The sequence below is a fragment of the Polyodon spathula genome, chromosome 4 (genome assembly GCF_017654505.1).
Source record: "Polyodon spathula isolate WHYD16114869_AA chromosome 4, ASM1765450v1, whole genome shotgun sequence".
Lineage (NCBI taxonomy): Eukaryota > Metazoa > Chordata > Actinopteri > Acipenseriformes > Polyodontidae > Polyodon > Polyodon spathula.
The window spans coordinates 19,275,855-19,295,156 of record NC_054537.1 but is presented as its reverse complement, the minus strand read 5'-3'; the positions used below and the strand labels follow the sequence as shown (position 1 = coordinate 19,295,156).

Below are 19,302 nucleotides of genomic sequence, written 5' to 3'. Positions count from 1 at the left end.
TTGTGTTTCATCAATATTGAGTTATTATAATTTTTCTCTAAATCTGCCTTGACATGTGCTTGAGCGTGTGTGAAGAATCTTAAATGCTGGGTCTGATCAGCCTTCCTTAAATCATGTGACTTTAACTGCCGGCCCCACCTGCTGTACACACACACACACTATACATATATATATATTATATATATATATATATATATATATATATATATATATATATATATATATTTTTTTTTACGCACACACATATATATGACAGGGAGGGAGAGATGGTGGGGCTGGCAGAGTTGAAAGGGCGCACTGTCACATAATTCAATTTAAATGAATGAGGAAGGCTATTAGTTCTGCCACTTAGCAACTCCAGTCCAGCTCAAAGCAAATGCCAAGTCAGGCAAAGGCTGTTATAGAGACAGATGATAAGATCTATATGAGAGGAAAAGAGCCCAGAACCCTGTGCATGATTGCAAACACCATACAAGAGCATGCAGGGGAATGAAAAGAAACAATTGAAATGAGATTGGACCTCTTCATGAAGACACAGTGCTGCTGAAATGTTGCATGTGGTGTGTTTTCTTTGTCAGGATGTCTCTGAGAGATCGAGGCTGCAGCAGCGCTATGAAAACTCCTGCGTGAATTTCAGATGGAAACTCTTCAAGCTGCTCAGCACAACCTGCAGCGTCTCTGTCGGCATCAGGATGCAAAACCTGGGGGATAAAATAGAAATCAATGACCCAGCTTCATAGGGGACCAACCTAGTCTCCGGTTCCATGACCATGCTGGTGCTCTCAGGCCTGTACAGTGGAAGAATCAGTAACATACATAACAATTGTTGTCTTTATTTGTTTACATTTCTGAAGCTCTTTGAAATCCCATGTCACAACTTCTTCTATGTATTTTTTAATAAACATTTTTTTATGTGTTAATAATAAATAATTAACAACGTAAGAATAACAACATTTTCGTGTATATTAAAAAAAAAAAAAAACGTAATCCAAAGGTTCCCTCCTCTTTTCAACAGAAGTTTATGATTTTGACCCTCGTGTATCCATGACATCTTTTCTTGTTTTGATCCAGGCTATGTGCTCACTCAGCCTGTTCTGAGAACGCTTTACTACCTATTCTCCACACTGACACCTGAATGAACAGCACAGTGCTTCACTAAATGAAGCTGAAGATAAGCAGTCATTCACAGCTTCAAATGATCTGTTGGAATTCTAATGAAGTGCATGTGTTGGTATTCTGGTATCCGTTAGGAAGGAGGTGAGAGATGCAAGCACAGTGCCTCTTTACACATAGCTCCCTCAGAGAGGTGCTCCCCATTCCTGACTTATATACACAGTCTGTTTCTTCACTGTGATAAACAAAAGATCAGTACACATTCCTTAATCTGCAATCTACGCTGAAACGATTTTACTACAGAAAATAAAGTTAAGAGCATAATAACACAGACAAGTCCTGATTCCATTGAAACGTAAATTTTTCAGAGTGCACGCATCTCGCATTCACAATGTCTATGACTAAACGTTAAAGCCACAACACATTCTATATAAACACGTTAATATCAGCTTTTTGTCAGTTTTTTTTTAATTTTTCTAAGAGTTTGATGGCGACTTTTGGTCATGGTAAGTTTTTCTCTTGCTGGGCTGACAGGTGCCTGACACAAGAACTACACGAATACTTAGAAACACACAGTAAAAGCGCTACAGACACTGTTGGAATTTGCATTGCCTGTACTTGCTCTTTCCTTGCTGTGTCCAAGCTGCATAGGATGGATTCCCACAGTCCTTACCTGATATGATGGGTTGTTTCCCACTCTCCCAGTTCACTGCCAGGACCTGCAGCCACCCCGGTCTCCTCCAGCAGTCTCAGACAGTAGAACAGGTCCGGAGCCAGGCCCTGGGCCTGGGGAGAGGAGAGGAGGAAGAGGATGAGTGTAATGGCCTGGCATCATTCAATAAAAGGAGAGTCGAGGGCTGAACGAAAACCATACGGTTCAAAGATGAACGTCTTACCATTCAACTAAACAGCAAGCTTAGTAGTCAAGAGACAAGTACTGTCCGTGTCTTTAGCAGATGTCAGTATTGTTAACTTATCAGCCACTAGGAGGAGATCCATCACAGGAGGATGCGCCTCAGATCAATTGTGCTGTTCCTGACAGAACCGGCTCCTTTACCCAAGCATTATACCAGATACCATGTTTTAAATTAATTGTGTGTTTCTTTCAAAACTTCATATTTGACACCTATATAAGGAATGGAAGTGTGCAACGGGTAAGTTATAGAATGATTTTGTCAACTTCAGCGCAGTCACGTTACCACAGCACGCCCTGTGTTTCCTCCCCCATGGCTTGTACCTGGGCACACTGCACTGCGCGGGAGGGCATGTGGATCCTGGGAAAGCAGTACATGGCCGCCTGCATCGGGACGCAGCTGATCCCAGGAACAGAGTTGAGAGTCCGCTCTGCCAGCCGGGCATTGCGAGCCAGCGTGTCCAGACTGGCCTGGCGCTCCTGCAGACGAAACAACAGCACCAGCAGTGACGAGGAGGCTGGGATATTTAAAAAAAACTCAAGAGTATCCCGAACACATCATACAAACAATCATCTGAAACAATCATCCTTGGGAATACTACAAGAAACATAAGAAGCTCAGTGACAAACGTTTTGACTTGAAGTCTTTCTCAATGTATTAGAGCCTGTTTCTGTCTAAGAGGGTCAATAAGCACCTCGGCAACCACGACTTATAGGACTGAGCTACGAAGATAGGCTGATAGGTTGATAGGTTGATAGGCTGATACGTTGAAGGAACTGAATCTATTTAGCCTGGAACAAAGAACCATTAGGGGGGACCTGATTGAAGTTTTCAGAATCTTAAATAGAGTTGACAAAGGTAAACCTAACCACGATTTTAAGCTCAGCACAGAAACCTGGACCAGAGGACAGTTGGAAATTAGGTGGACAAACTGAGCACAGAGGATAAGGAGACATTTGTTCACTATAAGAGTGGTGAGGGTATGGAATGGGTTTCTGTGCTCTGTTTGAAGTGAGGCCTCACCATTGTGAAGGAAGGGTACGAGGGCTCCCCAGGGAGGGGTGGGTTCATCAGGGTGTCCAGGATGATCTGCCCAGGGGTGGGGGGGCAGCACTCCACCGAGTTCACCTGCTGAACGTACCTCCGCACCTGGGGGTCCAGATTCACAAACTCCAGATAACCACAGCGGAAACCACACCTAAGAAAGGAAAAGAGAGAGAGAGAGAGAGAGAGAGAGAGAGAGAGAGCGAGCGAGAGCGAGCGAGCCTTGTAATCGTGGAACGAGGTGCAGGGGCTTTACTACCTATTGTGCTAACTTTCAATTGATTCTTTGCTTCTGACCAGCAGCCAGGGCAGAGAGATCCAAGATTTTCTATTACTGACTGCTGAAATCACAATGTGTCATCAACTCACCTGGTCAGAAACTACTCATAAACTGAAAGTGGCAAAAACGGTTGTATAATTAACAGGTTTCATAGTGTTCCAATAAAGTCTAACTGAAACCCAGTCAAATATTTACTCTGAAACATGATAGTGTTTTGTAAGCCCCTGAAGTGAGAAGAAGTGAGCCTAGAAGTGAGAATTAGATTCAGCATTGGAATCAACATCATTTATTGTAACAAACTAACATACAGTTCAGCTTCAGTGTATTTGAGAACATACAAAAGCAACATGCCTGCGACTATGTGATTCTCGCACACTTCTCCCCTTCTCCCTGCATGTTCATTCACTATGTTTAGTTTCAGCACAGCGTGGTACTCACTCCCCTGCAAAGCCCTTGGAGATCGAGTTTAAGGAGATCAGCTCAGCATTGCGGAAGTACTCCGGTCCCATCTCGAACAGAACCTTCTTATAGGAGAGGAACTCACAGTCATCCCCGAAGACATTGTCCTGGTACACCTGCAGGGGGCGACAGACGCACACTAACAGCATTGTTTTTCCAATGCATTTCCCATAGCTACACTTTATCAAGGGTGGCCAACCCTGGTCCAGGAGAGCCTCAGTCTTTTGGTTTTCATTCCATCTGAGTTCTCAATTACTTAACTGAACCAATTATTTTTTTAATTGCTCAACATTTAATTTTTCCAGGTCTTTAGCCACTGATTGTGGATTGTGCAGGATTGTGGCTCTGCAGGACCAGGGTTGTTCACTCCTGTACTATATATTTACCATAGTTTGCCATTGTTCGTCATGTTCTTTTATTTGCTTTGTCACACCTCTCTGTGTTTCACAATGGTTACCTCTGCTTTACCATGCTTTCACTGTGCTTTATTCCACTTTGCTGTGCTTTGGGAAACTTAAAAGGGGAACGCAATTTCAGACGAAGACCTTCATGCACCATTTTTACTCTAGATCTTTTTTCTCTCTTTCAATTAAATTTAAAAACTGTGAAGATGATTTACTCATGATGGCCTATTGTCAACTTTGATGCAGGGAACGTAGGACTGAGAGTCCACAAGGTCAGTGAACTATGACTCACCATGGTCTGTGAATATCAGGGAAAACAATGCAGACCTGAAAAGGACATACAACAGGCACCCACAAGCACAGCAGCTGATAGTTCTGCAAGTACTCACTTTGTGTAATGTAACAATCAGACTGAATGGTACAACAATTACCACTGCTCACCTCGTCCGCCATCAGGAAGAGCTTCTCCTCAACAGCAAATCGGATCACATCTTCAATGCTCTTCCTGCTCTGGACCTGACCTATCACAGAACAGAAGACAGCAAGAGTGAAACATAGCTGTTAGATACAAACAAGACGGGGATCACAACAGAAGTGTCTAAACATTGTTTGTGAGAATGTCAATTCTATTTTGTAGCCAAGTACTGCAGACCTACATGTGAGGTATTTTTAAGTTACATCAAACCACGCTTACTGCAGTACCGAGGCTCGTGTGGATGGAGACCACAGTAAGGGACAGTGGCTCCTGAAGTCCTTCAATGTGATGCTGAAGGTTTTTATGCAATAGGCCACAGGGGGACCATGGGGCATTTCCTCTCAGTGGTTGTACACTAGCACACTAATGTTATCCTGGCTCCTGCAAGACACCTGTGGGGTTCCCAGGGTTGATGACATACAGCACTCTGGGGCTGCACTTCTGACTCCTGGCTGTGTGGAGGGCTCTCTGCAGTTCCTTGATGTCTAGCTCCCAGCCTTGCTCCTCGCTCAGGTGGTATGGCAGCATGACCCCTCCCTGCTCCTGCACAGCGCTGTTGAACCGCATGTATGAGGGAACAGGAACCAGGACACCCGTCCGAGAGTGACCTTCACTGTGCACCAGCATCTTCAGAACCAGCTGAGACACAGGGAGAGATGGACTGGATAAGGAGCCTGGAGCTTCAAATGTGACAGGGATTTGTATTTTGTTAATATCACTTAGATGTTTTCTCCACTAGGTATCACTATTGTAGCATTGCGATTATACCTATTAGGCCGTGTGGTCTAGCAGTTAGAGATGAGGGACTGAGAGGGAGGCAGTGTGGTCTAGTGGTGAGATCTGAGGGAATGAGAAGGAGGAAAGCGGTGTGGTCTAGTGGTGAGAGCTGAGAGACTGACAGGGAGGAAGGCAGTGTGGTCTAGTGGTGAGAGCTGAGGGACTGGGAGGGAGGAAGGCAGTGTGGTCTAGTGGTGAGAGGTGAGGGGCTGGGAGGGAGGGAGGCAGTGTGGTTAGTGTGGTCAGTGTGGTTAAGTCCCCATTGTTATTGTTTGACCAGTTGTAAAAGGCTCTATCCTGGCAATTGCTTGTCATCCAGTGCCTTGATCTTGATAAATGTACACCTCCCTCATAGCGCATGCAGGGCACTCTTCTACTCCACAGGAGAGACATGTAAGAGTAAGAACCCCAGCAAAAGCCAGATTCCTGTCTTTTAGTAAGAAAGAACATTAGAAATGTAAAATGAAGGGGCTCTTCGACCCTGGACCTGCCTGCAGCGCTCTCTGGGCTCCTCCCGTGATGTAAATATCCCCGGGGTCACAGGGTACCCCCCCGTCTCGCCGTTCGATGTACCGCGACACGCTCTGCCGGACATGAAGGAGTCCTCTCGAGTCACAGTACGAACCTGCCAGGGATGAAGAGATGCAAGAAAAAAAGGTTACAGTTTAACAGGATATAGCAGTGTCTTAAAGGGAGTTACACCCCCTCTCTTCTCTCTCTCCTCTCCTCTCCCTCCCCTCTCCCCTCTCTCCCCTCCACTCCCGTCTCTCCTCTGCAATTTAATTAAAATGGTCTTTACTGACATGACAAGTCATACAAGTATTGTCAATGTCAAGGTACAGAAACATTTAAAACATTTTCCCAGCATTCTCTAGTTGCTTGATTGTATATTTTCTCCTGGTTAAATGTATAAAAAAAGCTTGGAGCCTGATGCAGCAGAAACTCCACAAGACAAAAAGCCTTTTAGCAGAATCTTACTCACTCGCTAACTGTAATGTCCTCAATCAGCCCAACACACAGTCATATTGCAGATTTCCCCCATTCTGTTGTCATAGTTCTACTATGCATTTACCTTAGTTTACCATGTTTTTAAATATGCTTTACCACAGTACATATCATGGCTTTAAATAATTAGCTAAGCTATCCCATGATTCCACAGTGATTTATTACACTTTGCTATGCTTTTACTTTCACTCAAGCCACTTTACGTTAGCATTATGCATTGGCTGACTGAATTTTAAGAGATCAGACGCCAATTTCACAAGAAATATTAGAGTTAGTTTCTGCAAAACAGAGCAGGCAGAAACACATGTTAGCATCTAGCAAGTACTCTGACAAGGGCTCGTATAGCCCCAGAATCCCAGCCCTGAAATGGGACGCCCAGCCCCACAAGGTCGTTACCGATGCTTCCCCCGTCGCATTTCTGCAGCTGTGTCTTTGCTCGTGACCTCACATCGTTGGGAAGCTGCTCACTGTCTAGAAGCTCAGGGTAGAAACAGGCAGCCATGACCTGACAAGATGGATTTCCAGGTCTAAATCAGTGATTTAAAACTATAGCTTTAGTTAAAAATACAAAAGATCTGACAGAATGTCACTGATAAGTCACGACACCATACCAAAAGTAAGGCCCAGATACTCAGATTCTTCAAGCAATTCCCTTCATCATGTTTTTCTGTCAGCAGGTACTCAATTTGCCCTCATCTATACAATTATCATACCCCAGTGACTGGCAATGAACTTCTACATTGAGTGATTGACAAGGTAGTTGTTGTGACTGGATTATCACCAGTGTTGTATACTGGGAGTTGATTTGGTATATTGAGTTTAAATCAGGAGGTCAAAATGTTGTTTAAGAAGTTTTATTTCATTTTAATGAATACCTAACAACTTAAAACATGTTAAAGGGTATAGTCAGGAAATCCGAGCAGCTGCACATCCCTAGTACATATCGCTCTTTATACCGAGGATCTGTTTTTGTAGCTGTCCCTTGTTTGTGTGTTTACCTGTCGAATGAAGGTGATTGGCTTCATTCCCATGGCATGTCCGTCCCCATAGTGAACTGAGATGACCTCCTTGAAGGGCTTCGGCACCCCCTACCAGACAATCAGACAGAATCATAGACAACTCCACACACCTCTGTGCACCACAAGGACCTCCTCGCCTCCTTTCTTTACTCTCTCCTCTCCTCTCCACCCTTCTCTTTACTCTATCCTCTCCTCCTTCCCTTCCTCCCCTTCCCTCTCCTGCAATCACTGTTCTATTCCTTTCCTCTCCTCCTTCCTTTCCTCCCCTCTCCTCTCCTGCAATCACTGTTCTATTCCTCTCCTCTCTCCTCCTTCCCTTCCTCCCCTCTCCTCTCCTGCAATCACTGTTCTATTCCTCCCCTCTCCCCTCCTTCCTTTCCTCCCCTCTTCTCTCCTACCATCACTGTTCCATTCCTCTCTCCTCCTTTCCTTCATCCTCTCTCCTCTCCTACCATCACTTTTCCATTCCTCTCTCCTCTCCTCTCACCATTTTCTTCTCCCTCTCTCTCCCAATCCCTGAGTTCTATCTGGGAGAACACAGTAGTACCAGCTAGCATGTTTTAAAATGAAAATATAAATGCCTGTTAAAAATGTGTTTCTTTCAAAACTGCACATTTGAGAACTACAAAGTGACAGATGTGTATGGCAGTGAAGCGTTCTGGAACTATTTCCTGAGCTTCAATTACTTTAAACAAATGAGCTATGAAGATAGGTTGAGAATTATACTTTATACATTTGTCTGACAAAAGACTTGTTTTTCGGACACATTTATTTCCAATATATATTTCTATTTAAAAAAAAATAAAAAATTGTCAGTATATATTAAAAGTCATAGAATTTTTGTCGTTAGTGTCAGTCTTTATCTTTTGTACTAAATTACAAAACCTATCGGTTTTGTAAAAATGTAGTGGATTACTAAGAATACTCTAACATCTGTAGACATAATATACTATTATATATATCTATAGTAATATATATATATATATATCTATATATATATATTATATATATATATATAATATATATATCTATATAACTATCATGATAGATCATTAACCATCTAGCTAATTTGCCTGCTCACCCTGCCTCACTCACCTGCTGCAGCTCCTGTGTGATCTCAGCTGCTCTGCTGACCAGGGCTCCTTTAGCAGGAAGCTTCATGTTTCTGACAGTGGGGTTCACTTCCAGCAGAGTTACAGAGTTCCGCTGAGCTGCCATTGCTGAGTCTCTGACCAGACAGCACAGCACAGTAACATGAACGACTCACAATATGAAAAACATATGGGGACGGTAAACAAAAACATGAAGGCTTTTGAAGCTTTTTACTCTTCGATTTTCTATTCTCAATTTTAAATAAACTGCTTTACAGAAATAATATTTGAAGTACAAAAAATAAAAATAAAAGCAAACTCATAACTGAGAAATGCTGATTGATTTTAAAAAGCTTCTTCGGGCAGTTTAAATGAGTTACAGCCACCAACACAAAACATGTCTCCTAATGAACCCAAACATCTCAGCCCTTCTCTTTTAAAAGAGCAACATAGTAAAAGTACAGTGTAATAAAGCACAGATAAAGCAATATCCAGAGGTAAGTTAAAGCAAAAAACAAAACAACCTGGGGGTGAAAACAGTATAAGCATAAGAAAACTGCAAAATGACCACGATAATTTACAGCAGTAAACTTTTAGAAGGGTTATACCTGATCTCTTCGTCGAATTAATTTTCCAAAACAAAAGGAGGTGTCTATTACCTTGTCCAATAACCAGGTAGTTACCCCTCTGCCTCAGTCTAGCACGTTTGTTAAACCGGACCGATTCCCTGCATTCCTTCTTTCCCTGTAGTGTTATGACATCATGTGACTGTGTGAATGAGCACCTAGAGCTCATTGCCTCGTCCCGGTCTCTTAGCCCTGATCACTAGACCACACAGCTTCCCTCACTGTCTCTTAGCGCTGATCACTAGACCACACGGGCTCCCTCCCAATTCCTCACTCTAGTGACCTGCCCCTACCTGGCTCCTCACTAAACTCCTGGTCTGTCCTTGCAGGAGTGTCCTCAGCTCACTGTCTTTTTGCTACCTCAGTTTTCTCTGCCTGTGTTTTTCAAAGCCAATCTCCGGTCGCAGTTAAACTTCTATAAACTCAAGGTTAAGGCATGTACAAGGTCTTTATTAACTGGTTACAGATTAACTTAAAGTTGCACTGATGAAACAAAAATTAAAACAGAGGTGTGCATGAAATGTCCACGGGTTAGAACACTAGATAAGAACACGTCGTAATGCAGCAATCTTGCCAGTAGAGGGACACAGCCACATCAGAGCTGTTTTTTTTTTTTTTTTTTTTGTCAAAGGGAATACATTTTTTTTTTACCTGCTGTGCACATCCATTTGCTACAGCACAAAGGTCTCAAATATTAAGCAAACATGATGAGGCACATTTTGTGTTTAAACTAGAATAAGAATTTTTTATTGCACAGATTTCAATTTTCCAAAAGTGAACTGATCGAGCCCACTGTGCTCCATTGATTTTAGCTTCTGCTAAAGCAATGAATGTACACACCAAACAATAGGATTTATTTCAACTGTGATACAAACACAAAACACAAAAGCAGTGAACACTGACAAATATTCCACTGAGTTTACAAAAGAAGAGATCGCTGCTGTTCAGAGGTGTAGTGGAACAGAGAGAACACCCCTGGTATGGACAAGAGAGCCTGAAGCAACAGCGAAACAAGAAGACACTTACACCATAAGAAACAGGGTCAACTGCATATATTAACATTAGGAATCACGTTTTAATTAAAAGGAAAGAGCCCAATACAATGGTAATCAAGTTATCCATGTCTTTAGAAGTGTTGTCAGTTGGTAGCTGGAATGTTCTGAAATCTGCCGTTTTGATTGGCTGAGAGTGGCTTTATCATTTATAATGCAGCAACAAATGGTTATTGCCTTTAAAATATGGTCATGCAGATTTGTAGACACCAGAGGGCGCTGCACTGTTGCTATTAATGATGGGTCAAATATTGAAATCTAACAGGTGGCAAAAATGACCATGCTTGTATTGGTTCCTCTAGCAGAATTTATCTGAAAAAAACACATTCACTTTAATGGAGTACTTTATTTTACTGTTGACAGATTGTTTTTTGGTATGAATTATACTTTTGTTTTCCAGCTAATGGAAAATGAAAGAATATTTCAACATGAAAAGCCATAGTCCTCCCCATGCTGGCTGCTCTGGATCCTGTACTGTCAGTTACTGTTATATCAAGGTATGATAGAAATCTTTATAATCTGAACAACAGCTGACAAAGTTAATCTTAGCCGATACTACAAGCACAGAGCAGAAACCAGGACCAGAGGAAATTAGGTGGCGATAGAAATAGGAGAGGGAAGAGACAAACATCTTCACACATAGAGTGGTGAGGGTAAGGAATGGGTTACCTAGCCAAGTTACTGATGCTGAATCATTGAGATCCTATAAAACCCAACTTGACAACGTTTTGAGATCAATCAGCTACTAGGAACCGGATGAGCACTGATGGGCCGAAAGGCCTCTTGCTCGTAAGTGTTCTTATGTTTTCTACTGAGTGAGCTGCACAGAGAGGTGCCTCATTCTGCTGTCTCACTGTGCTGTAGAACAGAGGCCTGTCTCGCTGTGCTGTAGAACACAGGCCTGTCTCGCTGTGCTGTAGAACAGAGGCCTGTCTCGCTGTGCTGTAGAACAGAGGCCTGTCTCGCTGTGCTGTAGAACAGAGGCCTGTCTCGCTGTGCTGTAGAACAGAGGCCTGTTTCGCTGTGCTGTAGAACAGAGGCCTGTCTCGCTGTGCTGTAGAACAGAGGCCTGTCTCGCTGTGCTGTAGAACAGAGGCCTGTCTCGCTGTGCTGTAGAACAGAGGCCTGTCTCGCTGTGCTGTAGAACAGAGGCCTGTCTCGCTGTGCTGTCAGTGGGAGTGTCAGTGCTGTGATGGGGGTCCCAATCTCTCTGAAGTTGGTCTGTTGGGTTCCTGGGCTGGTGGTCTCTCCAGGGTCTGGGTTCATCACTCCTTTTTCTGTGAACAGTGGATCTTGTAGCCCACCTTGTACGCCTGCACATACATACAAGCCTGATTGATTCTGTGTAAAAAGCAGGGAAAGGTCATTTCAAGTGTGAGGCACATGTGTGTATGTGATATCCTGTTAAAGTCTCAAACATACAGTAAACTTTTATTTTAAAACAAGAAATCTGATATTACTTGGTTTAAGAAATCTCAGTTTACAAGCCATGCTTTCAGTTAGTTTTGCACTTGTTTGGTCACCTCGAGGGTGAAATTGTCCCCAACTGCTTCTATCCTGTCATTAACCAAGCAGTTCGTAAGATGCTTTGACCCAGAAGACACTAGGAAGTAAAGCAATAACAGAGTTCCTGGAAGGCAAGGCTAGCAAACTAAGAACTTTCTTTAACCTCATGCAGTACCAGATGTTTTGAAATGAAAACACAGCTTTGTCCAATTCACTGAAAACTGGACATGTTAGACATGTATAGTGAATAGAAGTGGAGGGCAAGTAAGATTTGAGTAATTTGTTAGCTACAATTCCAAAAATTCTGAAGATTTAATATTAACAATTTGTAAAAAAAAAAAAAAAAAAAGAAAAACTATAAACACAATTAAATGAAATGTAGAAAAGGCTCTGTTTACAAATGAGAACTGGTTGTTTTGTGAAACCCCCTTTAAAAGTTTATCACAGTATTTTTTAATAATAATATCTTTATATAGTGCCTTTCATAGTGGGCCACCATCACAAAGTGCGTCACAGAGGTAGGCTGTGAACTGTGCATTACATGTAGAATCACATACAACAGGACATCAATTTAACATCTTATCTGGAGGATGAAGCACAAGGAGGTTAAGCGACTTACTCAGGGTCACACAGTGAGTCAGTGACAAAGGTGGAATTTGAACCAGTGACCTCCTGGTTACAAGCCCTGGACTTTAACCACTGGATCAGTTTTCCTCCCATGCGCTTCTATTAGTTATACTATACATTTACCATTGTTTACACAAGTTTGTCATGTTTTAATATGCTTTAGCATACCGCACTTGTCTTTATAATGCTTTCCTATGCTTTACTGTAACTTTCACTATGCATTAATACACTTTGCTGTGCTTTTACTATGGGAAACTTTTCTAAGGGACTGCATGCTGGTTCAGGTCTGGTACCTGTACTTGGTGCAGAGATGCACTCCCAGGGGTCCACAGCGGTCCACATAGCTCTCCCGGACGCCCTGCCTGACCGCTTGCACCATGCTGACTATTGTTGTTACGATAGGGCAGGTCCTGCGGGGGAGAGAGATGACACTGATCAGCTGCCAGGTTTATTAGAAAACAAACAGCTCCACTACAGCCATACATACAATGCCACTGTACTGCCTGGTTCACTGCACTCACACCACCTGGCTCATTGCCTGGTTCACTGCCCTCACACTGCCTAGTTCACTGCACTCACACTGTCTGGTTCACGGTGTGGTTCACTGCACTCACACTGTCTGGTTCACGGTGTGCTTCACTGCACTCACACTGTCTGGTTCACGGTGTGCTTCACTGCACTCACAGTCTGATTCATGGTGTGGTTCACTGCCCTCACACTGCCTAGTTCACTGCACTCACACTGTCTGGTTCACTGCACTCACACTGTCTGATTCATGGTGTGGTTCACTGCATTCAAACTGCATTGCTCATTGCCTGGTTCACTGCACTCACACTGCCTGGTTCACTGCACTCACACCATTTGGTTCACTGTCTGGTTCACTGCACTCACACTGCCTGGTTCGCTGCACTCACACTGTCTGGTTCACGGTCTGGTTCACTGCACTCACACTGTCTGGTTCACTGCACTCACAGTCTGGTTCTCGGTCTGGTTCAGTGCACTCACACTGTCTGGTTCACTGCACTCACACTGCCTGGTTCACTGCACTCACACTGTCTGGTTCACAGTCTGGTTCACTGCCCTCACACTGCCTGGTTCACTGCACTCACATTGTCTGGTTCACATTCTGGTTCACTGCACTCACACTGTCTGGTTCACAGTGTGGTTCACTGCACTCACAGTCTGATTCATGGTGTGGTTCACTGCACTCACACTGTCTGATTCACGGTGTGGTTCACTGCATTCAAACTGCATTGCTCATTGCCTGGTTCACTGCACTCACACAGACTGGTTCACAGTCTGGTTCACTGCACTCACTGCCTGGTTCGCTGCACTCACACTGCCTGGTTTGCTGCACTCACACTGCCTGGTTCACGGTCTGGTTCACTGCACTCCCACTGCCTGGTTCACTGCACTCGCACTGCTTGGTTCACTACACTCACACTGTCTGGTTCACTGCACTCACACAGACTGGTTCACGGTCTGGTTCACTGCACTCCCACTGCCTGGTTCACTGCACTCGCACTGCCTGGTTCACGGTCTGGTTCACTGCACTCCCACTGCCTGGTTCACTGCACTCGCACTGCTTGGTTCACTACACTCACACTGCCTGGTTCACTGCACTCACACTGCCTGGTTCACGGTCTGGTTCACTGCACTCCCACTGCCTGGTTCACTGCACTCGCACTGCTTGGTTCACTACACTCACACTGTCTGGTTCACTGCACTCACACAGACTGGTTAACAGTCTGGTTCACTGCACTCACTGCCTGGTTCGCTGCACTCACACTGCCTGGTTTGCTGCACTCACACTGCCTGGTTCACGGTCTGGTTCACTGCACTCCCACTGCCTGGTTCACTGCACTCGCACTGCTTGGTTCACTATACTCACACTGCCTGGTTCACTGCACTCACACAGACTGGTGCACGGTCTGGTTCACTACACTCACACTGCCTGGTTCACTGCACTCTCACTGCTTGGTTCACTGCACTCACACTGCCTGGTTCACTACACTCACACTGTCTGGTTCACGGCACTCACACTGTCTGGTTCATTGCCTGGTTCACCATACGACGAGAGCGGGGGCGGGGGGGGGGGGGGGGTCGAATATATCAGTAACAAGAGGGTGGGGGGCATCCCATTAATATTAGGAACAAGAGGGGGAGTCCATTAATATCAGTAAAAAGCGGGGTGGGGAGATTAACACCTTCCCCTTCACAGAGGCGCTTGACTCAGACAAGCACAATCACATTAAAGTTAATGATCCCCCCTCTTTCATTGACTTCTTCCCACCATATCGGTTCTGTATTCTGTGATGTTAAGAGACTGTAGCGAACAAAATAATTCCATAAATCAGGAGTGCTCAAAGTGGGCCCTTCGGCTCCAGGTCTTTGTTCCATCCTTCTTCTAATGGGTTAATTGGACCAGCTCAGCCTCCATCCAACCCATCTAGACCCTGAAGTCGTTAATGATATAATTTTATCTGTTAAACCTGGAACGGCCCTCCAGGACTGTGATTGAATAACCTTACCATAAATCTTACCTATTGCACACGTCCACTAACTGCACGGGTTTTAAATATGTAGTTTTGAAAAGAAACATTTGATATCACAAACATGTATTTTAATTTAAAACATGACATCTGACACTGCACTCGCATAAAGAAAGTTTTCAGCTGCAGTGATATAAATGATTTGGTAAGATTTTAAGATGTTATATAAAAAACGTAATCATTAAATGCCTGTTGGAAGGGGGGGGGGGGGGGGGGGGGGGCTTGTTTTATTTTCTATTTAACCTGTGTGTTTCTGTACCGTGGGACTATGACAAACTCACCTGACGGTGTTGAAGAGTCATGTAGAATTAAACCTACAGTATTGTTTTAACAGTTGTACGTGCAGTTTGTATATGTGGTTACCTTCTGTATTATGTTTCATTGGATTCCTTTTTGTCTGGGAATTAAACTGTTTTTATTAAAAAAAAATCATATGAAGGAGGACTGGAATTATTTTTTTGAGAAATAAACGACTATTACAATTTCGATCACTGAAATAATTGGGATTAGTTAACATGTGGGTTGTTTCAGAAAGGGTGCAGCATCGTAAAAACTGAAGGGCACTTGCAGGAGGACATTCAAAGGAAAAACGTCCGCGTCAGAGACACACCATTTAGCCACCATGGGGCTGTTCAACAATGCCAACATTTAACTAGAATTGAAAACAATGCAAAACAACAAGTTGTGTGAATTATGAATCATCCTGTATAGCTCCTGCCCCTGTGCCATGTTTTTAAATACAAAGTCAAAGGGATTGATGTCACAGTGAAGCTGTTTAATACTCGGTACATGTAAGAGTGTAACTGGTAATGAAGCAGGAGTGCCCGTCCCCGTTGAAGCCCTGGTAGCACTGGCAGAAGTATGAGCCAATGATGTTGCCACAGCAAGCGTTCGTGTCGCAGCCATGCTTCCCCCGACTCACACTTGTTATCGTCTGCGAGGGAGGGAGGTGGAGGGAAAGAGAGAGAGGGAGAGGGAAGGAGGGATGGAGAGAGAGAGAAGAGGGAGGGGGAGGGAGAGAGGTTTAATCAAAGACGACAGCAAGTACAATCTTAAAAAGTAAGCAGCTTCAACTGTCACTTTATTTTTTTTCCACATTTTAACCGAACCCCATGCCTACTTTACCTTTATATAGACAAGGAGTAGGTGGGGCTGGCAGAGTTTAAAGGTCAGGCTGTCACAATGCTCAACAGAACCCAGAACAACTTGAAATAAAACAGTAAAGGAATGTAAAATTACAAATTAAAATGACATTTGAAGCTATTTAACTCTTTAGCACCTAGTGGAGCGTCTTAGGCAGGTGTGTGTCTGTGTATCTGAGTTTGTCTGTAACTGTGTGTCTGTATGTTTCTGAGTATTTGTGTATGTCTCAGTGCCTGTGTGTTTCTAAGTGTCTGTGTGTCTTTGTGCGTGTGTATCTTTGTTTCTGTCTGTCTGAGTTTCTGTCTCAGCTTGTTCAAGTTAATACACCCAGTAAGTCAGCTTACAGTGCATACAGAACGAGCAGGTCTGTACTCCCTTATAAAAAAGTTAGAGGAGTTGACAAAGTTAGCCCTAAACAAGGCTGTTAAGAGAATTATTCAGTGTCTGCACAGCCCTAATTTATAGTCATAGTTTAACCAACCATGGATTCCAGCATATCTAATAGTGCTATAAAGAAAAAGGCAGGTGTGCTATTGACTACCTTGCTGCTAAATGATCAGGCGACTGATGAAATGTCTTACGCAACTGTTTTTGATCAACTGTATTTCATATACAGTTACTCACATATTTACTCTATTAAAATCAATTTATGAACTGTGTAGATTACAACAGTTCCCTTTTGCAATTATTAATTTCTATATTGATTTTAATATTCAAGCACTGTAAAGAAAGTAAGTAGATTTTTTACTTTCCTTGCACTAAATACTTTGTAGAGAAATTGAAAATATTCCTATTTATCTACACAAAAGAATCTTAGTACAATACTAACATGTACCACTACTCTCCACTAATAATAACAACCACACTGGGCATCTTCATCACCTAGTGGGTAATTATTAAAGGTAGAGACTCTATTATTTTGGTCTCATTGCAGCACGCACTCGCTTGTCGCATCTTGTCCGGCGTGGGGAAGCAGGGAGTCTAATTCAGAGCTCGAAGCTGCTTCCCCTTATAACCTGGGCCTTGGGGTTATTCCAACAGCTGGAACAGGCTGTTAGCCTTGGAATCAGCCAAGGGACAATTTCAACAGAAACAAAAAGGATTCTAGACTAAACTGTTCATCTTTAACCAGAATGCAGAGACCAGTTCTTAAATAAGCACAATGCTTGCCGAAGCCTGCTTCTCAATCATAAAGTCATGTTTGTATCCGTACAGAAGTTTAGCATGGTATTCTCCCCATGTTTATACTACATATTTACCATAATTTGTTAACACGCTTTACCATACCTCTCTGGGTTTTACAATGCATGCCTATCCATTACTGTGCTTCCACTATGCTTTAATAGATTTTGCTGTACTTTTACTATGAGAAACTTTTAAAAGGGTTAGTTTACCATGGTTTGCTTTTTTAATATGATTTACCATACAAAACTGCACCACACACACAACACTGCATACTGCACCGTACCACACAACACTGCATACTGCACCACATCACACAACACAACATAACACTGCACACCACACAACACTGCAGTCCCACCAGTCTGTTTGCACGCCTCACCCACGCAGTTCTTTCCATCCAGCGCCAGAACGAAGCCCTTCTCACAAGCGCAGGAGGAGCTGGGCGTGTTCTGACATACAGCGTGCTCCGGGCAGGCCTGCAGATCTGTCACCTGCGCCAGCTGACACTCATCCACGTCTGGGTGGGAGGGGGCGAGAGAAGCATTTAGCAATTTACTTTGTGGATGCGTCACAGCATCTCCCTAACTGCTTACAAACGAACTTGTGTCCTGACAATTAACTAAATTCTGACATAGATAGAATCTATGTAATTTCACTACAAGAATACAACAGTATAGTAGTGTAACCATAGCATGAACTTTAATACTATTATAGTTTGAATTAAGGGAATTATTATATTTTCATAAAACAGACTTTATATTTATGTTATACATGCAGCCTGACCTCATAATCAAGTAAATCTTGACTCTCTGGTCTCCTGACATAAGCGGCTGCTTGCTCAGTAAATCACCCGCCCCCAACCCGAACTTCACATCCCTCAACATACCCTCACAGCGCCTGGTCCCATGAGGAAACCTCGCTGGCAGCAACACAGGAAGGAGCCCACAGTGTTGGTCCAGCTGGCATGGGGCCCGCAGGCCTCTGCACCCCCTTCACACTCATCAGTGTCTGAGAGGAGTGGGGATAGGGGGAGACAGGGTAGAGAGATGTGAGAGGTGAGAGAGTAGAGAGGAGGGAGAGAGGAGAGAGGAAGAGAGGAGAAAGGAAGAGAGGTGTGAGAGAGAGGGAAAGAGTCACTCTGTATTGGTGGGTTCATGCAAACAGACAGTGAGTATTAAAACACATTAAAACACTTCCACTGTGTACCAACACAGCAAAAGGGCGAGAGACAAGCCCACAGGCATCACGGGTAAACTATGGTCTCTGTTATTAATATGCTTTGCCTATGCTTTACCGTGCTTTCACTATGCGTTATTACACTTTTCTATACTTTTAGTATTTGAAACTTTTAGAAGGGGGATCAGTGTGGTCTCACCCAAACAGTGCAATGTCTCCCCCTGCAGTACAAAGCTGGACCTGCAGGTGTAGTTCTCTCTCTGGAGGAGCAGGCCTTCACGGCAGCCACAGCTCTGCTCTCCTCCCCGCAGGACCTGATTCCCGGGACACAGCCCGGCTGGCGGGGGCGCTATTGTCGTCTCTGGGGCTGAAACACAAAGAGAAGTGGGCAGTGAAAAGGGAACCAGGCCAGGGAGTTTCAGTCACATGTCTCAAACCAGCACACATGTTACATATTATAATACAAAGAACAGGGACATTAAATTACCACAGGGGTCTGGATTATTTCCCATAGGGCTCCTTTGTAATGAACTGGCATCTCAGCCCTTTGAATTGAATGGGAAGGCAAGGGCTGGACGAGATCCGCAAACCATACAATTCAAAGACGTTGGTCTTACCATTCAACTAGAGAGAGAGCTGTGTAGTCAAGAGGCAAGTATGGATCTCATGCTGATACCAGTAACTCATCTAGTAGGAGATCTTCACAAGGTCTCACATGTGCAGTTTTGAAAGAAACACATTATAGCAAGCATGATGTTTTCAGGCAAAGCAACTAGTTGGGTAATGAAAGGAAAGAAGGGTGGAGACAATTTCACCGTCAAGGTGAAATGACCAAGCTAACTGGAAGCATGGCA

The 19,302-nt window shown here is 43.7% G+C and overlaps 1 protein-coding gene across 6 annotated transcripts; it reads right to left on the bottom strand.

Annotated features, from left to right (window-relative positions):
- Positions 1–249: 249 nt before the first annotated feature.
- On the bottom strand, positions 250–19,155 carry LOC121314273 (alanine aminotransferase 2-like). 6 transcript variants are annotated; one of them, XM_041247340.1, is made up of 18 exons: positions 19,066–19,155; positions 18,648–18,815; positions 18,159–18,280; positions 17,652–17,789; positions 15,734–15,878; positions 12,686–12,802; positions 9,190–11,600; positions 8,586–8,716; positions 7,470–7,559; positions 6,868–6,976; positions 5,958–6,091; positions 5,082–5,328; positions 4,656–4,735; positions 3,790–3,926; positions 3,051–3,225; positions 2,351–2,506; positions 1,787–1,899; positions 250–701 (listed from the first exon to the last, which is right to left on the bottom strand). In XM_041247340.1, exons 7-18 carry the CDS (start codon positions 9,374–9,376, stop codon positions 611–613), a joined length of 1,650 nt encoding a protein of 549 aa, XP_041103274.1. In that variant the 5' UTR covers positions 9,377–11,600; positions 12,686–12,802; positions 15,734–15,878; positions 17,652–17,789; positions 18,159–18,280; positions 18,648–18,815; positions 19,066–19,155; the 3' UTR covers positions 250–610. The 6 variants fall into 6 exon arrangements, with proteins under 6 accessions (XP_041103274.1, XP_041103277.1, XP_041103276.1 ...); XM_041247343.1 differs by lacking the exon at positions 19,066–19,155 and having other exon boundaries at positions 8,586–8,718; positions 18,648–18,740; XM_041247342.1 differs by lacking the exon at positions 19,066–19,155 and having other exon boundaries at positions 8,586–8,718; positions 9,241–11,600; positions 18,648–18,740.
- Between the last annotated feature and the right edge of the window lie 147 nt (positions 19,156–19,302).